The sequence below is a fragment of the Coregonus clupeaformis genome, unplaced genomic scaffold, assembly GCF_020615455.1.
Source record: "Coregonus clupeaformis isolate EN_2021a unplaced genomic scaffold, ASM2061545v1 scaf1241, whole genome shotgun sequence".
NCBI classification, from domain to species: domain Eukaryota; kingdom Metazoa; phylum Chordata; class Actinopteri; order Salmoniformes; family Salmonidae; genus Coregonus; species Coregonus clupeaformis.
In genome coordinates, this window is record NW_025534695.1 from 1 (window position 1) to 22482 (window position 22482).

At 43.8% G+C, this 22482-nt stretch overlaps 2 protein-coding genes across 5 annotated transcripts in view; both read left to right on the top strand.

Moving 5' to 3' along the window:
• Positions 1–41: 41 nt before the first annotated feature.
• Positions 42–1665, top strand: LOC123486495 (ubiquitin-protein ligase E3A-like). Its single transcript, XM_045217811.1, has 5 exons — positions 42–225; positions 316–374; positions 501–684; positions 898–997; positions 1124–1665. Exons 1-5 carry the CDS (start codon positions 223–225, stop codon positions 1339–1341), a joined length of 564 nt encoding a protein of 187 aa, XP_045073746.1. The 5' UTR covers positions 42–222; the 3' UTR covers positions 1342–1665.
• A 421-nt stretch (positions 1666–2086) lies between these two features.
• The window catches only part of LOC121535981 (probable E3 ubiquitin-protein ligase HERC3), a 36406-nt gene continuing 16010 nt past the window's right edge, over positions 2087–22482 (top strand). For 2 of the 4 annotated variants that reach the window (XM_041843229.2, XM_045217813.1), the window contains exons 1-19: positions 2088–2188; positions 3228–3617; positions 6786–6945; positions 7673–7749; positions 7910–8131; positions 8365–8456; positions 8836–8966; positions 9173–9336; positions 10540–10613; positions 11850–11974; positions 12231–12290; positions 13912–14023; positions 16616–16805; positions 18267–18430; positions 19243–19356; positions 20031–20054; positions 20158–20247; positions 20648–20818; positions 21168–21311. In XM_041843229.2, coding sequence (XP_041699163.1) covers positions 3392–3617; positions 6786–6945; positions 7673–7749; positions 7910–8131; positions 8365–8456; positions 8836–8966; positions 9173–9336; positions 10540–10613; positions 11850–11974; positions 12231–12290; positions 13912–14023; positions 16616–16805; positions 18267–18430; positions 19243–19356; positions 20031–20054; positions 20158–20247; positions 20648–20818; positions 21168–21311 — 2340 coding nt within the window. In that variant the 5' untranslated portion in view covers positions 2088–2188; positions 3228–3391. The other 2 variants (XM_045217812.1, XM_045217814.1) reach the window with 2 other exon arrangements.

Genomic DNA, 22482 nt, shown 5'->3' on the forward strand with positions numbered 1-22482 from the left:
CCAGCAAAGTTAAGGTTTCATCTTTTTCAAGTTGGTGGTAGCTCAGTTGCCACTAGTTTGGGTGTTACAATGCACTTCATTTTAACAGTGTTGTTGTTGTTTTAGAGATTATCATCTCCTCATATCACATTTATACTGTTTGTTTGTTTGTTTAAAATTAGCGGCTTACAGTATGTGTTGGATGAAGATGAGGAGGTTGTTGAAGCACTGGATTTGGTTTTCATGGTAAGAGAGAATTGATACCTTTAGCAGTTTTTGGTAGCCTCCACAGGTAACCCCAGCTGATGCAGTAATCATCTCTATTGTCTTTCGAAGGACAAAGGGCAAGAACTGATACCAAATGGAGAGGAGGTCCCAGTTACCATGGTCAACAGGTATATTTGATGACAGTAATCTTATCAACTTATAAATCTTATGAATCTCTTGAACTAAAAAAAGGATTCCACAGGAAGTGTTCTGTACTCATATACAAACATTGGTCTGCCATATGTCATTCACAGGAAGAAATATGTTGACTTGTACGTTGACATGAAGCTCAACAAGTCGGTGCAGAATCAGTTTGCAGACTTTGAGAAAGGCTTCCACAAAGGCTGCCCTATACAGGCATGGAGGATGTTTCTACCTGAGGAGCTTATGACACTTCTACAAGGAGATGACAACTACGAATGGGACAAGTTGAGAGAGGTAAAGTTCTACCTGTTTAGATACGTCATAAGAGTACATAAACAATATAATATGGAAGTTCATACATGTATGGTAGCCTATATAGCAGCTCTATGCCCCCAGTGGTTAAATCTTGTCCCATACTGTTTGGGCTATACAGTCTATGGCTATAATGCAGTAGCATGGTCTACTGTACATGTGGTTGTTTCAATATGTTTTTCTCTGCACTAACAGAATGCCAAGTATCAAGGATATAGGCCCACAGATGACATCATCCAGAACTTCTGGATAGTTTTCATGGAGTTCTCTGAGGAGCAAAAGAAGAAGTTCTTAAGTGAGTTAACAAACAATTATGATTAACTATCTTAAAATAAATAAGTAAATAATTTTAACATAATAGTAGCGTTCCACAAATGCTTGGTCAGTGGATAATTATTCTCCTCTCATTTCTAACTTCTAGCTTTTCTAACTGGAACGGACAGACTGCCCAGAGGACGAAGTCTCTCCAAACTGCAGATGCAAATCACGTCTTTGGGCGGTACTGATGCTGATGAATATTATCCGAAAGCACAAACCTGCTATGTGACGTTATGCCTCCCTAACTACAGCAGTATCGACATACTACAGGAGAAACTTCTCCATGCTATCACCCACTGTGATGTGTTTGGAGATTTTTGAAATGGTTAAACTGGGAATCATGTAGCGTTTAGTTTTTTTTTATCCCTGCCTGTCAATATTATTATTATTTTTTTAAGTCATGAAACACATTCAGAGCTAACAACTGAAAATCTTCAAACATGAAGTAGTCATAAATATAGTTTCTTCTATTTAAATTACTTTAGTATTGCGCAATGTGGACCAATATAAATATATATTTATTGACATGTATTACTCATGTCTCCTTCATGCACTGGGATCACTGGATACGTGGAGACCTCTGCTGTTTGAATATCAGAACGATGTGCTGTCTTTGTAAATATCATCTTTTATAAATGCGAATGAGTGCCACTGTTAATAAAGATTTGTTCTTGAAGTGGAAGTTCCAGTGCAATACTGTTTTTTTATGACATTATGCAAATACTAAAATAGTTAATAATGCCCATTGCAATTAAAACTTTGAATATGCCTCTATAATTGGTTTATTCTATTTTATTTTACATATTATATTCTGTCCATCGCATGATTCGGCTAGATATTGCTGACACCAGTCATGCTCGCCACTAGATTCTATACCCACAAAGTCATAAACCCCGCCCTTTTCTGAAATGTATCTTCTTAAAACGTGATTTTAAACCTTACCCAAACCTTAACCACACTGCTAAACGTATGCCTAACCTAGCCTTAAATGAAGACAAAAAAACATTTTTTTTTGGCCAATTTTGTGGCTGTGGAATCTGACTTTGTGGGTATAGAAGTGGAAACCCAAAGTCACATGTTCAGTGACGAAGAGCATCAACCTGCATCACAACTTCCTTGTTATTGTCGAAACGCCTAGCTAGTGGAATCCAGGAATGCAACTCTACAGGTAAAACGCATGCTATTTTTAGCTTTAAATCACCTAGCTACGTTTTATGCAATTGTTTAAATGTCTATATGTGAACGTTTTAGAGTCTGTGAAATGCAGATAGATTCACTAGCTTGGCTAAATATGGCAAGCTTGTTAGTATTCTGCGAAATGGACGCATTTGTAAATCTCGTTAAGCCCTACCCGTTAGCTGTCGTTTTTTATCCGGATAGCTAGTTACCGACCGCTAGCTGAGACGATAGAGTTGACACGATTGACCAGCTAGCTACTTTACATAGTTATAGGCTATAGCTAACTATGTACAGTAGCTAACGTTATACAGCCATATGGTGGTCACATCCAGACGATCTTGGATGTAAGCATAGAGCAGTAGTTGGAATCTTACGTCAGCCAACGTAACCATCTGCTAGCGCAAGCTCGGAATCATCCCTTGCACATTTATTCATTGTCAATGTAACACCCAACAACCATCATCATCCATAAGGCCTCTATCTAGCTATAAGCCACATAGGTAGCTATGACACATGCAGAATGAATGATGTGTCTTGTCTGAGCATGACAGATTGTATTTGCATTTGTAAACTAAAAGTGCCACTTGACTTCCAAGGAAAGGAGGGGCCCATGTCTCCATGGTTACTTCCAAGAGGGCACCACACCTTTAGAGCAGAATCTCTCTCTCTGCCTGTTTCTGCCTTCACCTAGGCTAACTCTTGTCCATAGCATGCACGTTGGGAGTGGATTGCGATAAGGCAGGACAGTTTGGTGCTGCTTAAGCAGGGATTACAGAGGCACTGGGTTTATTTAAACACGCTGGTGGTGCTTCCACCTTATCTTTTCACCGCTCACGTCTCACACACACACACTCGCACACCCAGCGGCAGGCTCCACCCCCTGCAGAGTGTTTACCCAGCCTCGCTTCATTTTTAAAACATGATCCAACATATCAGATGATGAGTGCACTGTAAGGGCCCATGATGTGATCTGACTGCCATCTGACTCCCTAATCATTCTCCTCCTCTCCCCTGTTTCTCCCTTCCAGGCTTGTGATTTACACCAAGGGGAGAAGGCAGGGCCGCCTTCTAGCCTGAAGCTCTCCTCCTTCTTCCCCTCCTGTCTTTCACGCTCTCCTTCCCACCATCGCTCTCTCCCTCTCCTTCCCTCCATCTCTCTCTCCCTCTCCTTCCGTCCTTCCCACTCTAAGCCATGATGCTGTGTTGGGGCAGTACTGTGGAGGGCCAGCTGGGTATCGGCGGGGCGAGGGACCCCGTGTGCGAACCCCGGAGCTGCCAGGCGTTCAATGGGCGCGGCCTGAAGGAGGTGGCGTGCGGCGGGCGCCATTCGCTATTCCTGTTGCATGATGGGAGAGTGTACACGTGCGGCTCCAACCGCTGTGGACAGCTGGGCCACGACAAGCCGGGGGACTCACCAGGTAAACTGCCAGTACCAGCCAATCAGCAATCTGAGAATATTAGCAGTCAAGCTAACACTGATGTTTATTTGTGGTACAACCTGTGTTTGTTGATATTGTGGATGGATTTAAAAAATCTGCTAAACTGAATGCCCGATCTGGTGGGATATATATCTTATTGTACTTGGCTGCAACTCTAACGTGTAAGCACAGGGGAATCTGCCAATGAGCAGCCCACTGTTCTCTACCATAATGAAACGGTATACCTGTGTCACAACGTTTGTTTAGACCCCCCCTCAGAGTTTACATGGATATCTTAATATTACAGTAGCATTTCATCTCTTTTGCAATGCAGACTATATGGATTCAGGGCGGATTAGGTTAGATTTACTAAACAGAGGGAGAATGCCTGGGAGGAAGGAGGTATGAAAATCTTAAAGCCCATGTTATTTATGACATTTAGGGTGCGTCCCAAATGACACCCTATTCCCTATAAAGTGCACTACTTCTATAGTGTAAAAGTAGTGCACTATAAAGGAAATAGGGAGACATTTGGGAGGAATCCTTACTGGTAGCTCACTGGCTCCTAGGCTAATCCAGGAGAGTTGATAGGTTGGAGGAGCACTATTTCCAGGACTCAGGAGTGTGTTGTCACTCACATGGCTGTTAATGAGATCTCAGGCACCAATGATCTGCTCTGTTGCATCATGTGGGGTGGACAGGACACGTGTGTGTGTGTGTGGGTGGAAGGGTCATATTTATGTTTAGCCATACAACTATACGCTTGACGACTGCTTCTGGAAACTACAACGAAAAGTTGATTATTGTTGGAAGCACTCCCTTTGCCACCAGTCATTCTCAGAGCATTATTGCATTTAATAGGCCTATTTATTGACCAGTTGGGCCGATACCATAGGCAAAGGCAAGGATACAGTTTTTGCTCTGTACTGAAAGTGATCAATCTTAACTTGACTTCTGACATTTTATACTTTTTTTGGAATTATATTAACAGTGGATTGACTAATGGACAGAATACTAAAATATTGTTTTTGAGTGATTTATCCCTTTAATGCGTCAATCCTTAGTTGAAACAATAAAAAAGCAGTCATTCCACCTCTATTTTGGTAAAAAGATGAGGAATGGGCCTGGAGAAATTTAACCGCTCTAAAAATCATAGGCAGAGCTATGTATGAAAGGACTGACCATCCAACATATTGAAATTATAGTTTAAAGCATGTTTTGAGTCTATACAGTGTTTGTTTATATTTACAATGTTTGCAAACAAGCTAATATTTTGGGTTCTGATGGGGTTTGACAGTTGCACAAAGCTCATGACTTATTGATAAGTTATATTTTTCAAGAATCAATGGGTAGGTCTATATATAATTTATAAATCCAAAAATGGATGTAGCAACTGAAGATTGCCCTTTTAAGGTTTCAATATTAAACTGAGCCAATCACAACCATTCTGTTATTTTGTAAATACTCCATCATCAAAACAATAAAATAAAATAAATGTAGCCCTTATTTTACCAGGTAAGTTGACTGAGAACACATTCTCATTTACAGCAATGACCCGGGGAATAGTTACAGGGGTTGAATGAGCCAATTGGAAGCAGGGGATGATTAGGTGGCCATGATGGTATGAGGGCCAGATTGGGAATTTAGCCAGGACACCGGGGTTAACACCTCTACAATCAGTGCCATGGGATCTTTAGTGACCACAGAGAGTCAGGACACACGTTTAACATCCCATCCAAAAGACGGCACCCTACACAGGGCAATGTCCCCAATCACTGCCCTGGGGCATTTTTTTAGACCAGAGGAAAGAGTTCCTCCTACTGGCACTCCAACACCACTTCCAGCAACATCTGGTCTCCCATCCAGGACCAACCCTGCTTAGCTTCAGAGGCAAGCCAGCAGTGAGATGCAGGGTGGTATGCTGCTGGGACCTAAGACTTTGACACCAAATGCGCTATATAGTCTATTTCTGCCACACAGGAAGCTAGTATAAAGCTGCAGTACAATACTGTATGCTGTGCAATATGTTTCTCCTTTCATCTTATCTGAGTAGTTTCTACTGTGCTGTGCCCTCATGCCTATGAAGCTGCTGCTCACTGCTAGTGTATCGCATGCAAACCACCACCCAACCACTCTCTAGGCTACGTGGTCGGCCACACAGATTTGTGTACAGGAACTGAGGCACGGCAGGAGGAGACTTGTTGGGATGCATTATTTAGTCATCACACACACGCGTTCTTGACTTCCAATTCTAAGCGATATTTAACCGGAATTATAGGTGCTAAAGTGCTGAGGTAAAATGTATAATGTTAAGGTACATAATTTTAAAGACACAAACTAAATAATTGGATTTGAAAAGCAAAGTAGTCTGATGAAACCTATAGGCCTAATGCTGAAACATATTGGTTTTTTTTATAATAAAGAAGTATTTGTCGCCAAGAGTGATTGAAAATATCATATAAGAAATGACCGACATTAACCCGTGTTTATGTTGCTTTCAGTTCTTCCTAACATGCCTCCATGATAAGTGAAACTGAAATGTGGAGCTAGATAGTTAGAAAGCAGTGGGACATTCCAGAAGATGGTTGGTCAGATAGTGTACCCACACTAAATACTTGAAGTGGGTTTGGTCTCTATGGCTTCCAGACAGTCCTAGCATACCCTTCTAGAATGCTCATACCAGCAGAACAGACAAGAGGATACAATGAGAAAATACACTTCCTTTTCTCATCCACAGTATAGTCTAAGATGCACCAGTCCTAAAACTGGTACAGGTGGAAGATCTTATTTGACCAGTTTCTCACAGCAGGAAAATAATCCTGCAGCAACCAGAAATGTGAATTATTGTGTGGATTATAATTAATTAAACGTGTAGTGTATTCAATGGTTGATACATTTTTTGTTAGGGCAAATAAAGTCTGAAGTTTTAAAGTAGAAATGATCAACTTTAGAAGCCTTTTAAAACCTTGAATACACTACACGTTTGCATTTCCTGCTATGCAGGACGTTTTCTGCAACAACAGGGTGATCAAATTAAGATCGTACATTTGTAGATGTGGAGCATTCATTCTAGACATTAGTCTTTCTAGAGAGCCTGGCTAAAGTCTGTCATACCCTCCTCCTCCCCCCCCCACTCCCCACTCCTCCCTCCCCTACTCCCCTCTGTAGAACTGGTGGCGGCCCTGGACACCCAGAAGATAGGGGTGGTGTCATGCGGCCAGGCCCACTCCATGGCGCTGAATGAGCAGGGCCAGGTGTTTGCCTGGGGGGCCGGTGGAGTGGGCCAGCTGGGTCTCGGGACAGCTGAGGAGACCGTCCCAATCCCCAGGTGACCCAGCATGCTAGAACATACATACATTATTGAAGCTTTGCTGAGGAATAGCCTACTGGAAGAGGTACATGAAAACCAATGGAATTGTGAGAACTGCATGTGATGGCTAAATGTTGGGAGCATAGAGTTTCTAAAACCAGAGGCGCAACATACTGTAGCGAGAATTCCGGGAACGCTTGCGAAACAGACCAAACAGACCAGGCCGGGGTTTGAGAAGTCAATGAGAGAAGTGAAATATTCTTCCTTGGTTGTTAATTTCCCCTAAATCTAAAGGCACAACTGAGATTCGAGCCAATGTCTTAAGTAGTTGAACATGTTATTACTCCAACCTCGTGAAAGTGACAAACTGAAACAACTTTATATAGAAGGAGTGCCTTTGATTTGTCGGCCTGCACATGCACAGTTCGGCGCGAGACGACAGTTAGACCCGATGACGGGTTTCTGCGCATGGCTTAGCTAGTCAACGTCGCCATGACATCACCTTCAAGTGTGATTTAAGGATTTCTATTGGAGAAGCAGTTTATTCCTATCTTCATACTGTACTGTCTTTGCTGGGAGGGTTAGGGTTAGGGTTATGTTCTGGATGTTGATTATACAGGGATAGTAAAGCTAACTGTACATTGAATGTACTTGGTTAAAATCTGCCGAATACGGCACAGTTGTTCAGCACTGCCATTGTTCAGGCATTGGCCTCACAACTCAATGCATCTCCTGTATTTCTCAGGTTGATCAAGAAGCTGTGCGAGCATCGCATCTCTCAAATCATGTGTGGCAACCAGCACTGCATCGCACTCTCTAAAGGTGAGAATGAAGCCAACAGCAACACCTCTCTCTATCACACACTACCACTGATACTGTAGTGATACACGCCAAAGTTACTAGCTTAGCGGCTAATGCTAGGCTAATGCTAGGTTAATGCCAGGCTAATGCTAGGCTAACCCCCTCCTATTTTCTCTCCCAGACGGTCAGCTGTTCACGTGGGGCCAGAACTCGAGCGGTCAGCTGGGTTTGGGGAAGGGCGAGCCGAGCACCTTGTCTCCCCAGCCCCTCAAGTCTCTGTCAGGGATCCCCCTGGCTCAGATCACCGCTGGGGGAGACCATAGCTTCGCCTTGTCCCTCTCTGGAGCCGTGTTCGGCTGGGGCAAGAACAGCGCCGGACAGCTGGGGCTAAATGACAAACAGGGTAGGCTAACTAACATATACGTCGACGAGACAAGTAATGCACCCTAATAGACTGATGAAGCCTGTTGGACTACAGACCCATCGCTATATAGGTCCAAATGCGCAATCGTTTCACCGATATGTGATTGAATGAATGATGGCTTGTAAGCAGTTCATAAGCAGACCTTCATATAAAGCAATGTGAAGTTCTGAAGGTAACACAGAATATGCGTGTGTGTTATTTTCATTCTACAGACCGGTCTGTCCCTTGCCACATCAAGTTCCTCAGATCCCAAAAAGTGGTTTACATCAGCTGTGGAGACGAGCATACAGCTGCCCTCACCAAGGTGAGGAACACAACTGTCCTCCTGCGTATGTCTGTCTGTTACGTCTTTATAACCATGTAATAAAGCTCTCATGTAGCCTTCAGATGATGGTGGGTCTGGAGAAAGCACAGTACTGGAAAAGTACCTGCTGTCTCTTAAAACCCTAAATCCATGAACGTGTTCATGCCTTTGCAGAATTCTCATGTTTGTTTTTGGAGGGTGAGGAATATGCATGTGGAATTGTGTTGAGCTATGACAGACTGTCCTTTAGCATTCCTTCTCACATCCTTTATTATAATTGAAGCCTCTCTCTGTGTTTGATTGACAGGATGGGGGTTTGTTTACTTTTGGGGATGACTTTCTAGTAAAACGTAATTGTATTGTTGTGTGTGATTGACAGGATGGGGGTTTGTTTACGTTTGGGGACGGCTCGCGTGGTCAACTGGGTCACGACTCCACCAACAACGAGCCTCTACCCAGACAGGTGCAGGAGCTGATGGGCAGCGAGGTGTCCCAGATTGCCTGTGGCAGGTACTGCACAACGTAGCCTGGTCAGCCTAGCAAAGCATAGCATAACATAGCATAGCAAAGCATAACAAAGCATAGCAAAGCAGAGCCTAGCATAACAGTACAATAGAGTACAGTACAGGTTTACATCAGTTGTGTTATGACCACTTGCCTTCTCTGTCCTAGATTCCTCATACTCTCTCTTTCTATCCTCTCCGTCTCGGTTTCAGACACCACACCCTGGCGTTTGTGCCTTCCTCCGGTCTCGTGTACGCTTTCGGTTGTAACACAAACGGTCAGCTGGGCACCGGGACACGAGGTGACATCAAAAGCCCACTTCCTGTCAAAAGCAGCCTCACAGGAAGTCTCACCGGAAGTCCTCGTCATATGTCAGGTAACTGGATGACTCAGGACATCCATACCTCTCAAGTCAGTTATTGAGAAGCCAGCCACGAGATATGATCCTAAACTTCACATACTCTGTCTATTAAACCCATGGAGACGTGTTATAACTATGTCAAATGGTTTATACTAAAAGTGACTATCATTGTTTTTAAAGATTTTAAGACACTAGTACTGTAGTACTCGTTAGCCATGTTGTTATCCGGAAACTAAACGTTATGAGCCGAACTCAAGAGAGTGGGAGGAAGAGCGTGCAGGGAAACGAAGCAAGGCAGAATCAGGAAGCTGTTGCTTGAGGACAATGTGCGCCTGTTGTAGGAGCAAGTCAGAATAGATAACAGAACACGTACTAGGACGTCAAAAGGAACAGACACACGAGTGCAAGGACTTGTTCAGATACATCCACAGCTTATTCAGTGAGTCGTATAATGTACTGTATATACACCTATGACTGTTTAAATACATGATTAAGAGACATTGAGGGAGAAAGATCACTAGATTAGAAAGGAAAGTTCATATTAACCATGCATATTCAAAGTCTATGAATGGGGTGAATTCAATGTTCAAAGAATGAAATAATATCCTCGTGGTAAAATATGACATTATTTCAGCCACACAGATGTTTCTTGAGGGAACTGTATTAGGTTGTGAGTGAATTAGAGGTCTATGAAACATGATTCTCAGAGTATTTAACACTGATTGATGGTCTTTGAGGAGGGTTGCTTAGCTTGTATTGCGTTCCCTCCATCTAGTGGACTAAATGGACACTTAGGGAGCTTCTAAATGTAGGTGTAGGGCAGTGCTTCCCAAACTCGGCCCTGGGGACCCCAAGTTGTTTTTTCTTCTTCTTCCTAGCACTACACAGCTGATTCAAATAATCAACCCGTCATCAAGCTTTGGTTATTTAAATTAGCTGTGTAGTGCTTGGACAAAAAAACAAAATGTGCACCCCTTGGAGTTTGGGAAATGCTGGGGTAGGGTGAAGATGCCCCTAGACACAGATCTTGGGTTAGTTTAGCATTTTCTCCTCTAATAGTTAAGGTTAAAATTGGGGGAGGGTAAGCTGATCCTAGATCTGTACGTTGGGGAAACTTCACTCTGGAGCTATTTTGTATAAGCACAAACTGTTCCCTTAAGCCACCATAATGCTGTTGATCTAGCTGATCAACTCTACCCTCTCCTTTCCTCTTTCTAGGGCCAGATCATTATGCCATTACCAAAATCAACTGTGGAGGGGACCATAACTTCCTATTGTACTCAGATGAAAAGGTAAAGGACTTCACAGAATCCTTTCTCAGCTTTTGGTCATTAACTGATGTAATAGTACTCTAGGAGTGCTCTAGGATCAGTTTAGCCTTTTAGATCATTATGAGGAAGATCACGTGCACAGGGGGGCCCTGATCCTAGATCAGCACTCCTTCTCTGACGGGCTTTATAAATACGGGCCCAGACATTGAATTGAGAGACATTGAATTGTCTCTTTCAGGGATGGGAAGAATATGCTTTAGACCAGGGTTCTCCAACTCTGTTCCTGGAGAGCTACCCTCCTGTAGGTTTTCGATCCAAGCCCAGTTGTAACTGACCTGGTTCAGCTTGTCAACCAGCTAATTATTAGAATCAGGCGCACTAGATTAGGTTTTTAGCAAAAACGTACAGGACGGTAACTCTCCAGGAACAGGGTTAGAGAGCTCTGCTAGACATAGTAGTGAGGAAGGATGCCAATGTGTTTTCATTAAGTGAGTCAGTTCTTGTTTTCTGCCACTAGGTGGAGCTGTTGCTCCAGTTATTGACTAGCTGTAATGTCTGTACGGTCTCTAGATTTAGATTTTAGTCATTTAGCAGACGCTCTTATCCAGAGCGACTTACAGTTAGTGAGTGCATACATTTATCATATTGGCCCCCCGTGGGAAACGAACCCACAACCCTGGCGTTGCAAGTGCCATGCTCTACCAACTGAGCTACAGGAGGCCTAAACGATCCTCTACTCTGGACAGATCGATCTAAGACCAAGGCTGTGTCCCAATTATTTGTTCTTCCTCCCAAAATGTGCACTTGTTCACTTCCCTTCACTGATTTGAAAGAAAAAGACTGGTATAATAAAAATGGCGGAAACTCCCTCTAGCCGATGCCTCCACCAATCCAATGCTTTTATATTTGTGGGAGGTAGTGAATGAGTGAACACTTCAGGAGAAAGGAGATATTATTGGGACGCACCCCAAGTAGGCTAAAACTGTCTACAACGGATATCCTCCTGTTGATTGCCAGGAATGTAACTTGATAACACCAACACACAGATAGATACTATCCCTACAATGTACTTCGACCTCTGAGTATTTATTTTATCTGCAAGTGGGAAAGGGAATGAACCCAAACACACGTCTCTGGACAGCCTTGTAATGTCTACAGTGGAAGCGCTATCGAGAATAACGTTGCTAAATGTAGCCAGCTAGCTGTTGTGCTACGTTACCTTGACTCCCTCCTGACCCCCTTCTCTCCTCTCTACAGAGTTCCACCGTTCCTGAAGACTTCAGAGTCACTAACATCAGTAAAAGCATCTCTTTGATAAATTATGACAGTTTGAATACGTGGAGGATGAAACTCCTAGACAACACAGATTCCACTATCACCAAGTAAGTCAGTGATATGAGTTATTTGGGGATTTGATTAGATTTGTCTTGAAAATATGTTTTTGTGAACAATTGTGTACCGTTTCCTATGCAGAGAATGACATTTCTATTAGCAGACAACGATGATCCTGTGGTGACCCTTTTTGGCTACAGCAGCTGTAAGCTCTATGCCACTCTGAAGACTGGTATAAGTTTGATCTTGTTTCAATTGATTGATATCATTTCCTGCATGTATGTCTTGGTCTCCCTCTGCTTTTAGTGACATCATTATCCTGCTGTCTTCCACCGCCTGTTGGAACGCCAGCTTCCTGGATGAGAGGTGAGCATTGATTGGACTACTCGTCTACTCGGTTGCATCTCAATTTGGCGTAGTGGCTTCCTTTCCTTGTGTCCTCTCCCCCATACTGATCTCGCATGGCTTAATAGGTGATATTAAAGGTGTTGAAAGCCTATCCAGTTCTTTCACCAGGAAAGGAAGCCATGAGTATTGAGTCACACCCTGTATCTCTCTTATGTCTTGTGGGAAAAGGCTGAGCGTTCACAGAGGACAAAATCATGTCCTTGCTATCCTTGTCCGACCGACACTCATTCCCATCATGTGCCTACAATTCAAAACTGCTGACCATAGGGGAAGAGACTCCAGTGAAATACTCCTATCTATACACACTGTACGGACACACTGAGATTCCATTAGAGATCCTTGCGGAGATAAAGCTCAGATAGCGTGTATGAGGGAGGGGTGGCCATTTTGTGCTGATTCACCGCCAGATGCCTATCACTTCATGGGAATGACCCTAGTTCAGAGCCCATCAGCGTAATGGTGTCCTCTACACTAGAGAAGACCAATAAGCACCTTATGTCCTGCCCTCTCTGCTAAAACAGCCTGGCCTAAAACCTACTGGATTTAACGGTTATATAAAACACTGGCAGGTGAAGCCATTAACTCAACTAAGAGGCAAAAAGCCAAAACAGTAGCATTATTATATATATATATATATATATATATGCGCTCTGTGTTGGTGTATGTTCCCAATCTCACATCTGTTATTGTTTGTGGTGGCATGGAGGTGGAGGTCACCCATTGGTGATGGCATCATGTGGGCCGCCCAAGAACGGGTGCACGGTGTTCCTAAAACTAATTGGCTAAATTTGGGCCCATAGAGTATGAAACGCACACATTCCGGTGGGTACAGAAGCACTGTTCCCTAGCTAGCATAACGCCTCTCTACTTGTTAGTGCTTATCGTTCCCGGTCGGCGTCTCTGTTTACCAAACAGTCACACGGCGCCAAATCTGGTTTATTATGGCTGAATTATAAGCCTTTCTATCAATATCTGGAGGTTATCCTGTAAATAGTCGCTGTCCTTCATGCCTTTTTGAACGTTCTGGGCTTTGTGGTGTTTCTCTCCCACACACACACACAAACACACACACCACCCCCAGCAGAGGTCACAGGATAAAGCAGTGAATCTGGTTTGGAATGGGCTGAAATACCTGGATGCTCTGACTAGACTTAATATATGATCCCTGTTCATCTCTAGGGTTGTGTATGTGTGTGTTTTGGCTTTGGAGAGTGTGTGTGTGTTTCTGTTTTAGGTTTTAGAGGTACTATACCCTGCAGTGAGCTCACACAACAGTTGAACTGCCACGTGCCCGGTTAGAATAGAAACTAGAAACTCTATCTAACCCATAGGAACATGTTGTGTGTTATATTCATCAATGGTTCTACACAAATACATGGATTTAGTCCAGCCATTTATTTATATCTCTGCTGATGAGTTTTAAAGGGATGGTCTTGTATATTGAGCGGAACTTCCCTTTAAAGCACCACAGTTAAAACCGATGAAAAGTCTGGGTAGTTTATCATATGGGTATTTCTGTTTGGTTATTTTTGGGGGGTTTGGTCTTAAAGGCTCTTTTGTTCTTTGTTTGTTCCCCCAGTGATGACAGCCATTTTAAGACCAACCCTAAAGTCCCTGGTATCGATCTCAACTCGGTCCGCCTGCTGTTTGAGACACTCAGTAAACCGCCCTTCGCCAGACTCCTGGAGCAGGTAACGTCTCGACTCTCGTGTACCATGTCTTATCGCAATACCTGAAAGCAGTACCCTCCCTGTGCTCAAAAACCTGGGTGTGGATAGTTAAAGTGGCCTCCTCTTTCCATCATCTGCACTGTTATGAAAACACAGGATAAGTGAAAGCAAAATGAACAATGCCCACTGGGTTTTAGGTCTCTAGTTCTTTATGGACGATGCCCACTGGGTTTCAGGTCTCTAGTTCTTTATGGACGATGCCCACTGGGTTTTAGGTCTCTAGTTCTTTATGGACGATGCCCACTGGGTTTTAGGTCTCTAGTTCTTTATGGACGATGCCCACTGGGTTTTAGGTCTCTAGTTCTTTATGGACGATGCCCACTGGGTTTCAGGTCTCTAGTTCTTTATGGACGAGTGCCCACTGGGTCTCAGGTCTCTAGTTCTTTATGGACGATGCCCACTGGGTCTCAGGTCTCTAGTTCTTTATGGACGATGCCCACTGGGTCTCAGGTCTCTAGTTCTTTATGGACGATGCCCACTGGGTCTCAGGTCTCTAGTTCTTTATGGACGATGCCCACTGGGTCTCAGGTCTCTAGTTCTTTATGGACGATGCCCACTGGGTCTCAGGTCTCTAGTTCTTTATGGACGATGCCCACTGGGTTTCAGGTCTTTAGTTTTTTCACAAAGGAGCAGGTAAAGGAAAGGAGATGAGAAGACACTTTAGACACTGAAGGTGCACTATGCGGAAATCGCTCCGCCATTTCCTGGTTGCTAAAATTCTAATTGTTCGCCTGATTTCAGTTTTATGTGACAAAACAAGTATAATATAGGTCATCATTGTACCATCTAAACCGCTGTGAAATATATTTTCTGCTTTTTGAAGCAGGTTTACTAAACCGAAAGTAAAAGACGCAAAAACTAAACTTAAGAACGGGAAGCATAGAAATAGTGCACATAGCTCTACCACTTCTTAGACTTGCTTTCAGTGATAATGACAGGTCTATAACTCACATTTATATGTGAATTTGGTTGTGTCGCCCAAAAAGTTACATATTACAGCTTTAAAAATGGAATCCGCAGTAGGGGAAAATGGCGCCACTGGCCGCCCCACCACCGTTGTTTTTGTTGCCGAGCTGAGGAGCGTCGTGCAGCATGGTAGAAAAAGCAGTACATATTGTGCTCTTCTATCGCTTGTGCAGTGATGTCCAATGGGGAAAAAACGGTGTTTGTTGTTTGCAGTAACTTTGTTGTAATAGTGCAAACGGCAACGGACGTGGCTGTTTCACCATTAAATATTCTAGCTTTAATTGAGTTTTGACTGTTAAGCTACTCTGTTCTATCCATTTACTCTGTTCCTACCGTATTATGGCTGAGGCCCGTAGATTTGAACTGAGATAATAATGGCATTTACAAATCCCCTTTACAGGGTCGTTGTCATTGTCATGGCAACCCTATCATACAGAGTCGTGGGTTATGTTTTGACTCCAAGGACACAAAGCCATGTCTGTCTGGTTTTGGAACACCCTTTGACCCATACACTCTTAAATAACAGGGTTCAAAAAAGGGTTATTCGGCTGTCCTATAGGAGAACCCTTTTTGGATCCAGGTAGAACCCTTTTTGGTTCCATGTAGAACCATCTGTAGAAAGGCTTCTACATGGAACCCGAATAGGTTCTACCTGGAACCAAAAGGGTTCTACCAGGAACCAAAAATGGTTATTCAAAGGGTTATCCTATGGGGACAGCCGAAGAACCCTTTAAGGTTCTAGATGGCACCTTTTTTTCTAAGAGTGTGCTGTACTGTCTGTTAGACCTAGCCAGCAGCACTTTGGACTGAGCTAAGTAGTAGAGTAAAATAGGGGTGTTTTGGGTACATCGCCCCCTACATTTTGTATTGATGGCTGGAGAGTATCATAGGCCACGGCATTGAATTCCCATGCCACATATGAACTATGTCCCCTGTTGACTTCTGAAATGGTACAGCACACAGTACACATCATCTTAGTAAGATCAACACATACTCTGCTGGGTTTGGATGGTTTCAAGCAGAATGCCTACTGGACTGAGTCATGAGGTTCAGAGCTAGCTAGCCCGCTAATAATATGTTATGGATTTTGGGGCGTCTCAACCTAACTTGATTTATTGCGTTCTATAAAGACCAGGCAGCATTAGCAACCAGCCAACCACAGGAGGCCTCTCCCAAAACATTTTCCTGTGACGTTTTTGTCCTGTGCGCAAGTCCAGCTAATCATTTCGATTTTGCAAAAAGCTATCCTTGTTCCGACTAACATTTTTTAAAAATACTGTAGCGTTTTTGTACACTATTGCAGTTGAAAATATATTTCTTAATCAATATAAAGTATCTCCCAATACTTTGCCATCGGTCAGTTATAGTTTAAATGAAAACTTCAGGTACCCTACTTAACTCATATCATAATATACTAATTTTGTTGCATCTCCATTAGCAAATGAAAATAACAAGCATTGTGATGTACAGTTAACCGGTTGTACGGACAGCTGTTAGGTGATATTTTGATGGATGATTTTTAAAGTGATGTATCCATCTCTCCCTCCATCTCTCTCTCCCTCCATCCATATGTCTCTGTCCTGCCAGGCCACTAAGAGTTTTGAGAGCCTGCTGATCCCCCAGCTGCCCTGCTCCCCCCCTGACGTTGAGGCCATGAGGATCTACCTGATCCTGTCGGAGTGTCCCGCCCTGCACGACTCCAAGAACTACATCACCCTCACCATACCCCTAGCCATGGCCATACTCCGCCTGGATGCCAACCCCAGCAAAGTGCTCGGTAGGGGGGGAACATAGTTGCATTGCATGCACAATCACATGTTAATGTACTATGTACATTGCATACACACAGACACGCATGCATTCGCACGCACACACATCAACAGGGCTGTAGTGGAGCAGGTAGAGAGCTTCAAGTTCCTTGGTGTCCACATCACTAAGGATCTATCATGGTCCACACACACCAACACAGTCGTGAAGAGGGCACGACAACGCCTCTTCCCCCTCAGGAGGCTGAAAGATTTGGCATGGGCCCTCAGATGCTCAAAAAGTTGTACAGCTGCACCATTGAGAGCATCTTGACTGGCTGCATCACCACTTGGTATGGCAACAGCTTGGCATCCGGCCGCAAGGCGCTACAGAGGGTAGTGCGTACAGCCCTGTACATCACTGGGGCCGAGCTCCCTGCCATCCAGGACCTCTATACCAGCCGGTGTCAGAGGAAGGCCGTAAAAGTGGTCAAAGACTCCAGCCACCCAAGTCATAGACTGTTCTCTCTGCTACCGCACGGCATGCGGTACCGATGCACCAAGTCTGGAACCAACAGGAAACTGAACAGCTTCTATCCCCAAGCCATAAGACTGCTAAATAGTTAACAAAATAGCTACCCGGAATATCTGCATTGACCCTCCTTTGCACAAACTCTTTTGACTCATCACATACGCTGCTGCTACTGTTTATTATCTATCCTGTGGCCTAGTTACTTTATCCCTACCTATATTTACATTTTACATTTTAGTCATTTAGCAGACACTCTTATCCAGAGCAACTTACAGTTAGTGAGTGCATACATTTTTCATACTGCCCCCCCGTGGGAAACGAACCCACAACCCTGGCGTTGCAAACGCTCTACCGACTGAGCTACACAGGGCTATATGTACATATCAATTACCTCGTACCCCTGCACATGGACTCGGTACTGGTACTCCGTGTATATAGCCAAGTTATCGTTACTCATTGTGTATTTATTCCTTGTGTTATTATTTTAATATTATTTTTCTCTCTGCATTGTTGCTAAGTGAAGGGCCCGTAAATAAGCATTTCACTGTTAGTCCACACCTGTTGTTTACGAAGCATTTGACAAATAACATTTGATTTGATTTGACACGAACATATGCAGGCACACGGGCGCACAGACAAATACCTTCATGCACACAAATGTGCTGAACAAAGTGTTTAGTGCTGTTTACCCTGTACACCTCAGTCTACCACAAATACTCTTTCTCCGTACTGCACAGTCAATCCCAGGAAAACATAATGGTATACACTTCATGTGTAGAGTGCATCACATGGCACTTCTGCCATACTTTTAACTATGCAATGTCACTGCAGGTTGCCTTTAAAAGCTGCTGGAATGTGATGCGTTGTCTTGTTTTCTGTATCCCTGTAGATAACTAATTTTGTGTTATATTCTGTATCCCTGTAGATAACTAATGTTGTGTTATATTCTGTATCCCCGTAGATAACTGGTGGTGCCTGGTGGACGGCAGTGTGTTCTCCAGGCTGGTGGACATGTATAAGAGCATCGTGGTGTTCCTGTTAACCGGAGGAAAGGCCCTGCTCGTCCCTGTCTTCCTAGAAAGCTACACCAGTGCCACGCTAAAGCTTCTAGAGAAACTTCATAAGGTAACGTTTCCTGCTAATGCTCATGGGGACACTTCATTAGGTAAGCTTTACATGAAAGTTTCTCTAGATACTTCACAAGTTAAAGTTTTATACTAAAGCTTGTGGAGAAACTATGATTTGCGAATAGGATATTTTTTTTAAGAGGCTATGAACACATAAAGTGGTCCTTTTTAAAGCATGTCGGTGATGCAAAAAACAAGTTCCCCCATTTACAGAATTGTGGGAAAATATCAAGAATATGTAGCATGCGCAGCGGTCTAAGGCACTGATCAGTGCTAGAGGTGTCACTACAGATCCAGGTTCGATCTCGGGCTGTGTTGCAGCCGGCCGCGACCGGAGACCCATGAGGCGGCGCACAATTGGCCCAGTGTCGTCCGGGTTAGGGGAGGGTTTGGCCGGCTGGGATGTCCTTGTCCCATTGCGCTCTAGCGACTCCTTGTGGCGGCCGGGCGCAGCTGTACGGTGTTTCCTCCGACACATTGGTGCGGCTGGTTTCCGGGTTAAGCGAGCAGTGTGTCAAGAAGCAGTGCGGCTTGGTGGGGTCGTGTTTCAGAGGACGCATGGCTCTCGACCTTCGCCTCTCCCGAGTCCGCACGGGAGTTGCAGCGATGGGACAAGACTGTAACTACCAATTGGATATCACGAAATTGGGGAGAAAAAGGGGTAAAAAGCACCACACAAAAAAAAAATACATCAAAGAATATGCAGCATATTCTTTGTATTAAATGTTTTTTGAAGAGAGAATCAAACCGCAAGAGACTTCCTGGTAAACGATCACAATGATGGGTGTGTGTGCTGCTGTGTGTATCCAGGTTAACCTGAAGGCCGGGCATGTGGAGTACAACCGCTTCTATATCCCTGACATCACCACCCTGGTGGACATTCAGGAAGACTACCTCAAGTGGTTTCTGAGTAAAGCAGAGCTTGTGAGTACTGGAGCTCTCTCCGTCTCTCTCTCTCTGTCTCGCTCTCTCTCTTTTCTTGTGAAGATGTCGTCCTGTGGAATTTGGTGTGTGTGTGTGTGTGTCCAGTGATCTAATTCTCATCCTAATCCAATGGGATGCTACTCTCACAGACGAGCCCCCTAGCCCCTACCCCTCATTTCCTTTCCTATGGGTGAAATACATCTTCCCCCTCACTCCCTCTTTCTCACTGCATAGTAGAATCTGTCAAACTGTGTAGGCCCTTTCTAGGAAGAGCACAGAGACTAGTGATTTGTGTTGTCCCCACCCCCATATTTTCACCATTGTGCTTTGTAGCTCTGGCCAATGTCTCAGTAAACTGGTATAGCTAGACTGCCATGCCCCTGCCACCAGCTGTCAATCTGAATGCACTGTTATGATCCTCTAGAACAAGGGTATTCAACTCTTACCCTATGAGGTCCGGAGCCTGCTGGTTTTCTGTTCTACCTGATAATTAATTGTACCCATCTGGTGTCCCAGGTCTAAATCAGTCCCTGATTAGAGGGGAAGAATGAAAAAACGCAGTGGAACTGGCTTCGAGGTCCAGAGTTGAGTTTCAGGGCTCTAGAATATCATTTATGGGTAAATTGGACAAAACAACTGAGTTGATGATACTTTTTCCTCCTTTTGTTTTTCAGAAAATGAGAACACCAGCAGTACAGGTATACAGGCTGTTTCTAATCGAATAAGTTGAAATGCCTCGTTATCTAAATGCTAAGAAAGACATCTCTTCAAACGAGAATGTTTCTCTGTTCTTCCATTCAGAACTCAGTGACTTTATGTGCCTACCCGTTTATACTGAACGCCCAAGCCAAGACCACCATGCTGCAAACTGACGCTGAGCTACAGATGCAGGTAACAGCCAGGATTGGAAAATATATATTTACATTTGTCATTTTAGCAGATGCTCTTGTCCAGAGCGACTTACAGTAGTGGGTGCATACATTTTCATTTGTACTGGTCCCCCGTGGGATTTGATCCCACAAACCTGGCATTGCAAGTGCCATGCCCTACCAACTGAACCACACGGGACCATTATATAAAAGTTGCCCGCTGTTAACTCAAGTTTGGAACTGATTTATGTTGACATTAGCCTTGGTAAAATAACTTGTTTTTATAGACAATGTAAGAATTAACGATGTCCCTTTAAAAACAAATATGAATCATTTCAATCTCTCCTACACTGGAGGGTGGGGTGGGACATATGTTTTTATTTATTTTGTATCGATATCCCCTGTCTGTGACCTTTTCCAAGATGGCGGTGAGCGGGGCCAACCTGCATAACGTTTTCATGCTGCTGACGTTGGAACCCCTCCTGGCGCGGAACCCCTTCCTGGTGCTCCACGTACGCAGGGACCATTTAGTGAGTGACGCGCTGAGGGAGCTCACCATCTACTCCGACGTCGACCTCAAGAAGCCCCTCAAGGTCAGAGTTCAGCACCTCTCAGGGTCACAAAGGTCATGTAGTGTGTGGTAGATATACCTAGAGATCTTATTTTTAATGAGAGATCTTTGTAATCAAAGAGAAATAAGATGACACAACCAATCATCAACTGTTTGTCAGTGGCTGCACATATCACTTGAGGATGAGAAAGTGATTGATAGAGTATTTGGGCTCAGTTTGTGCCACATTTATATTTTCCCCCCTTTTTTTCGGGGGGGAATAGATCAGCTTTAATATTGCTGATAGATTTAGGGTTCTATCAATTAAATTGATAGTGACACTTTAAGTACAGGAACTAAGGCCCCTCTCCCCTCTCCCCTCTCCCCTCTAGGTGATCTTTGATGGGGAGGAGGCGGTCGATGCAGGGGGGGTAACCAAGGAGTTCTTCCTACTGCTGCTGAAGGAGCTGATGGACCCTGTATATGGCATGTTCACCCAGTACACCCAGTCCAACCTGCTCTGGTTCTCTGATAAAGTGAGTCATGTACCACTCAGTGGAGGCTGCTGAGGGGACGACGGCTCATAAATGGCTGGAATGGAGTAAATGGAATGGCATCAAACACATGGAAACCATGTTTAATGTATTTGATACCATTCCACCCATTCCGCTCCAGCCATTACCACGAGCCGTCCTCCCCAACTCCGCGTTGGGTCTTGCTTAAGAACAGCCCTTAGCCGTGGTATATTGGCCATATACCACACCCCCTCGGGCCTTATTGCTTAAATATAGTGCTGATGTTACTCATAATACTGTATCCAAAAAATCACTTTACTTAAAGGGATGTAGTAGTAAATATTTCTTGCAGGTGCGTTGGAGTATAGTACATGATTCAAGAGAAGTGTATCAAATGCCAACACTGATTCACTGACCTTGGCAACGGTTGCTAGAGGAATAAAATAAAAAAGGGAAGTGGTGCAAGCAAATGTTTTTTTTAGTTTTTTTATGTCTCCAGGTAAATCATAAAGAACACAGTCTCTTTTACAGTAACGACCTGACCAAGATGGAGCAACAACACATCTAACCGTTAATGGGACACTGTGACATGTTAGAATTTGTTATTTGTAGAAGACCACTGTTACAGTCTGGTTGCATCCTAATTGGCACCCTATTCCCTATATAGTGCTCTATGCCATTTGGGACGCTGACCCTATCTATTGTATGAAGCAACACCAAGGTCATATTAGTTGTCAAGTCCCTTCTACTCATGTTCTGGAAGCCAGCCAACCGCCTCAACATGTCAGAAGGGTCAATTTCATTATCTTCTAAACCTAAACAACATTATGCATTTTCAAAGCCGAACAAGGTCACAAACAATGTTTCAAAATATTTCCAAATGCTCTGAATAGACACGGTTGGTCTTAGTTACCTGAGTGTTTAGCTGTTTACCTGTGTCTCGTAACGTCTTTTTGTCTGTATTTCAATGACCTTTGTTAACCCCGACCCAGGCTTGGCTGTGTGGCCTGGCCATTGTGCTTTAAGTTGAATACATTCTATTGTGTGAAGGGACATGCCACTAGGCCAGAAAGGTCATATTTGTTGTGGAGTAGTGTTTTGTTGAGGGGAGAAATAATTATTATTGTATTGAATATTAACCGCTTATGTAACGAGTGCCATCCTATCGGAGCGAGTTGGCGTAGATCAGCGT